Below are 5,273 nucleotides of genomic sequence, written 5' to 3'. Positions count from 1 at the left end.
CGAAAAACCAAAAAAAAAAAAAAAAAAAAAAAAAGCCATGTAGGTTACTGTTTGTGTTTATAGTATCTCTTTCTTCCCAGCCTTGAGTTCTGTTTTCTAAACTACTGTATCTCGTAAGGTTTTAAGGCCCCAGTGCCTAGCAGCTGGTGTAGACAGTGTAGATGTAAATGAAAAAAAAAAAAATGAATGGCGTGGATTGGTCAGCAGAAGTGTGGCATTCAGGGCCTTTGGTGACACCTGCCTTTGTCCCCCTAAGAGCAAACAGCCTCAGCCGGGAGGAGCATAAGGACCCAGCTGGGTGTGTGTGGGGGAGAGTTGGGGAAGATACCTGACATGTCAATCAGGCTGGTGAGTCATGGGTCGGCCCCCTCCCCCGCAATCAGGGCCTGTGTCACAGATAGCTTCCCCGCTTCCCTTTCATCATAGGCCCAGCAAGCCGTCCTGTGAAGTGTATCCCTCTTGACTGCTTCTCATGTCTGGTCTTTCAAAGACTGGCTGCTTTTTCACTATGTCCTGAGTTTGACTGGGGAGAGTTCTGCAGAGAAGAAAAGCATCCTCAGAACAGATGTGGCGCGCTGGCAAAGCCTCCCTCTCCCCGTGTGCTTTTGAAGGGAGCCCCTGTGCACGCCCGCTCCTGCAGGCCTCACAGCACAACAGTTTAAACAAAGGATCCAGGACTGACGCTGTCTTCAGTGTCTCCAAGTACTAAAAACACCAGTCTTTTTGGTAGTCCGCTGCTGGATTCAGTACTCGTGGACTGAAATTTGACCTTACATTTTAATCAAGCCGCTTTTCTCTGGCCACGTTAGCCTAGATTCTCAAACTGGACTCTGTCCTAGGCTGTTGTCCTTGAAATAATGGGTCATTCAGAGCAGTTCCCGGAACTTATTTTTTTTTCCCAATCCGCTAATGGCTCTCCTGCCCTGCCCCCCCAGACCAGTTAGTGTTGTATCATTTAAAGCCTTTCTTCGCTCTTGTTTCCAGCTTTCCTTTGGCCTCTGCTTAGAACACCAAATCTTCCAGCCTCCTGTAAAGTCCCTTAGCTAAAACAAGCAGAGCGAACACAACGATTCTTGTACTATTCTCTTGTGTGTCTCAATGGGAACTATTCCTGATGTTAGAATTGGTTACTTGAATTTTCTTCCTACAGCGTGGCATTAAGTGTGTGCGTACAGCTGCCACGGAGGTACATCCCAGCAGTGGTTGTCTTTAAGACCTGGGTTTGGTTTGGGGCTCCTTACACCTTCCGGGCACATCACTTGATCTCTAACCTTCATCCCTGTTTACACTCAGTTGGACACAGGAAACGATGTTTACTGTTTTCATTTAAGTCCTGACTAATTTCTTGTTCTTACAAATTCCTCTCCTGAATTATTATCCATCCCATGCCTCACCTCTCCCCCCAGAGGTTTGGCAATTCTTAGAAATGGTTTTGAAGGTTATCAGAACCAGAGGCTCAGTGATACTGTTCGGTGGACAGGGACCAGGGATGGGTCCGTGATCCACAGCACACTGGACAAGGATAGTTTCCCTCAGAATGTCGGTGGTACCCAGAGCAGTACAGACTGCTGTAGCTGACTGGTAGCAGACAATCGGAGGGCTTACTGCCTGTCCCCAACACTACCTTAAAGGACTTACATATAGTAATTAAATCCTGTCAGTAATCATCTAGTGTTCGAGACAGTTACTTTACTGCCCCCCTCACTTTACAGATAGGAAGTTAAACAACCTGCCTGCCGCATTTTGAGTGGGAAATGGGTTTCAAGGCTTAGTTGCCTTTAAAGCACCCAGTCCTGATCCACTCATTGATCAGCTTAAACTGTGCCTTTATCCCTCCAGTGCGAATGCCCATCGGGGTATTAAGATCTAGAGGTAAAATGTCTCGGGCGGAAGGAGACTGTTGGTAGTCACAGTCTTTGTTGCAGAACTGGGGAGCCCTTCACTGGGATGGGGGTTGATGCTCTCAGTGTCTACCACAGGCTGAGGGAGTCGGTGTCTTCCCAGAGCAGGAGAGATGCTCAGACACAGCCCCTGATCTGCTGCAATCCAGCATTAGTGTTTCTCTTAGTTCCCCTTCATATTCCAGCCGTATTGACTTAATCGTAATCGTTAGAGCTATCAGACATTTCCATGCATAAAGCTATTTACCTGGAAATCAGCCAGAGAGCACAAATACTTGGGTGACAAGCCAAGCGCGGGGAGGACCATTGAATGATTAGCAGTTGCTGAAACAGGCTTCGCTTTTGCCCTTGGAAGTCGCAACGTTGGTGATGTTTTCTTTTTTACACCGCATTTGTTCTTTGAAAATATCGTGCGTTGATAGAGTATATTTTGATCATATCTGTAAGCAGTTTTCCTGTCCCGTCTGCCTGCTCCCAAATAACCGACACAGAGGATTAATACTACTTACAAATGCTCGGCCAGTAGCTCAGACTTGTTACTGGCTAACTCTTACACTTAAATTAACTATATTTATTAGCTATACTTCACCACGTGGCTCCTGGCTTGTGACCTCATTTTCTGCATGTCCTGCTTCCTCGGCAGTTGGCTGGTGTCTTCTCTGACTCTGCCCTTCCTCGTCCCAGTGTCCTCCATTTGATTGTCCATCCTAACTTTATCCTCCCTTGCTATCGGACAAGTTTATATTAACCATTGAGAGTAATACATATTCACAGTGTACAGAAGGATTATTCCACAGCGCGTGTCCATCCACCATTAACTCCCAACACCACATTAGAGCTTACTACAGGGATAGAGAAAGTTGGAAATGCGTCTTCCTGACTTTAATAAAAAGGATTTAAACAGGACACAGAGGAAAAGACCCCTTTCAGTCTGCAGATGTACATCTGTGTTAAAGAGAGCATGCTAGCAACTGCAGACTCTTGGAAGATGTAGGTGAATGCGAACTACCGCCTCAGGGGCCGTTGCATCTACTTCTGTCTGGAACAGTGCAACTGTATTTTCAGCACTTCTATGTACATCATGCTTATGGAGTTGATAACCATAAAACTGAAGTTGTGGTAAATTTAGCTGAATTCTTGTTTGCTTGTTTTCGTTTTATTGTTCGTTTTATTTTATTTGCCATTTTGTAACTTTTTCTTTAATCCAGGCTGGCCTCAAGCTCACAGGACCCACTACCCAACTGCCAAATAAATACATGGAGACTTATTTTTACTTATGAATGCCTAACCTTAGCTTGGCTTGTTTCTAGCTAACTCTTCTAACTTAAATTATCCCATTTCTCTTCAGCTACATTTTGCCTCCGGGCCTTTTACCTTTCTTTATTCTATGTCTTTCTTTACTTCTTACTCCCTGGCTGGCTCTGTGGCCGGGTGCCTCTGTCCCCTGGTGTCTTCCTCTTCTCTTCTTCTCAATCTTCCCTCTTCCTCATATTCATTCTCTCTGCCTGGCAGCCCCGCCTATCTCTCTCCTGCCTAGCTATTGTCCGTTCAGCTCTTTATACCAATTAGGTATTTAGACAGGCAAAGTATCACAGCTTTAGAGAGTTAAACAAATGCAGCATAAAAAAATGCAACACATCTTTGCATCATTAAACAGATACTCCACAGCATAAATCTTAACTAATATTCTGGAATACAAGTTATTTCAAGGGGGGAGCAGGGTCAGAAATGGGTAATGGAGTGTATATGATTGGGAGAGAGGAGTGACCAGCAAAAGGAGTGACATTGGTGAAGGGGTGTACGTATGTGTGAAAATGCTATAGTAACAACATTGGGGGAAGGATAGGGTTAGCAGGATGGCTCAGCAGGTAAAGGTACTTGCTTCCAAATGTGGCGTCCTGAGTTCGAGCCCCATGGACCCACATGATAGAAGGAGAGGACCAGTTCTGGAACTGGTCTTCTGACTTCCATGTCCCCCTACGCTCTCTTTAAGTAAATACAATACGAATATTTTAAATTATATTGCATATATTACATTATATACACTATTGTGTACATATAGTGATACGCAAGGCTCCTCCTCCTCTGCCCTGTCCTTGAGCCTCATTTCCCTGTGGGGATGGATGTCTGCCTCCTTTCAGCCCCTCCCACCCTTTCACACCAAGGTTCAGCATCGCAGGGACGGTTTTTATGGAACTGAGAAAAGAAGTTGCAGAAACGGGGACTTGGTTTTCAAGGTGAATTCGCAGGGTGCGTCACCGTTCTGATTTTCAAATTAGACTTGGCACATGGGTTGCATGGAGGAGTTAACAGTTTTGTTTTTGGAGGAGGGAATTCAACCTTTCCCTTTGCACCTTGGAGACTGGCTTGTTGTTGTTCTTTTAGGAAAATGCGTAGAAGAAGTATTTTGAGTAGACACTGATCAATGTCTCCTTTTCTCTCTAATAGGTTTTAAAATGGAACATTTCGATGCATCACACAGTACCTATTTCAGGGCATTACTGGGCCCCCGAGGTAAGGTGGTTTTAGGTTTTGCTCACCTCTTTGGCTTCCCTCCCATCCCTTTATGGCCTCTTGTAAATATTGCATGAGGAGATCTTAGAAAATGTTTTCTGTGATGAGATCCAAGCTTTATCCCCAGTAACAAGGAGGCCTGTGAAGTTGAATGCTGTCCACCGGCTCTTGGGACAGACACTCAGCTGCTGTGGCCATCACTCTGCTGGCATTGGCTGCCATGCCTACAGCCTGGGATTAATGGGGGTACACTTTTCTTAAATCTTGACTCCCTAGAAGAAACCAGGCCGGTGCATTACAAGCTTGCGCTCAGCCTGACAATAAGATGCTACCTCCCTTGCAGAGTCCTGAAGGCTGCTTTTCTCTAGAATATGGGTCTTGCTGTATCACCCAGACTGGCCTTGAACCCCTGGGGATCCTCTTGCCTTCGCTACCCAAGTGCTGGGCTGTGTGTGTGGTACCATATCCCAATAGAAGTACATGCTTACGGTGCTGGGAATGAAACCCATGGTTTCATGTGTGCTGGGCAAGTGCTCTGTTGTTGAGCTATATACGATGTAAATATGCCCATAAGGATTTCTTTCTCTCATTTTTAAAATTTAATTTTCATGTGTATTTTAGAATATGTTAATTTTGCAAAGTAGCGGGCTTCATTTCGTCATTTCCATGTCTACAGACTGTCCCTGGTTTGTGTACATTCGCTCTCTTGTCCCCTCCCCATCACCTGTCCTCTTCCACATCTCCAATAAGGATTGGTTTCTTGCCGGGCGGTGGTGGCGCACGCCTTTAATCCCAGCATTCGGGAGGCAGAGGCAGGCGGATCTCTGTGAGTTCGAGACCAGCCTGGTCTACAGAGCT

At 45.6% G+C, this 5,273-nt stretch overlaps 1 protein-coding gene across 2 annotated transcripts in view; it reads left to right on the top strand.

The window, feature by feature from the left end:
- Positions 1-5,273, top strand: part of Elovl5 (ELOVL fatty acid elongase 5) — a 63,156-nt gene that overhangs the window by 35,365 nt on the left and 22,518 nt on the right. For both annotated transcript variants that reach the window (XM_005347598.2, XM_026779188.1), the window contains exon 2: positions 4,350-4,415. In XM_005347598.2, coding sequence (XP_005347655.1) covers positions 4,358-4,415 — 58 coding nt within the window. In that variant the 5' untranslated portion in view covers positions 4,350-4,357. The remainder of the gene's footprint in view (positions 1-4,349; positions 4,416-5,273) is intronic.

The sequence above is a fragment of the Microtus ochrogaster genome, chromosome 5 (genome assembly GCF_000317375.1).
Source record: "Microtus ochrogaster isolate Prairie Vole_2 chromosome 5, MicOch1.0, whole genome shotgun sequence".
Lineage (NCBI taxonomy): Eukaryota > Metazoa > Chordata > Mammalia > Rodentia > Cricetidae > Microtus > Microtus ochrogaster.
The sequence above is the reverse complement of the archived record's forward strand: the minus strand, read 5'-3'. Positions and strand labels throughout refer to the sequence as shown.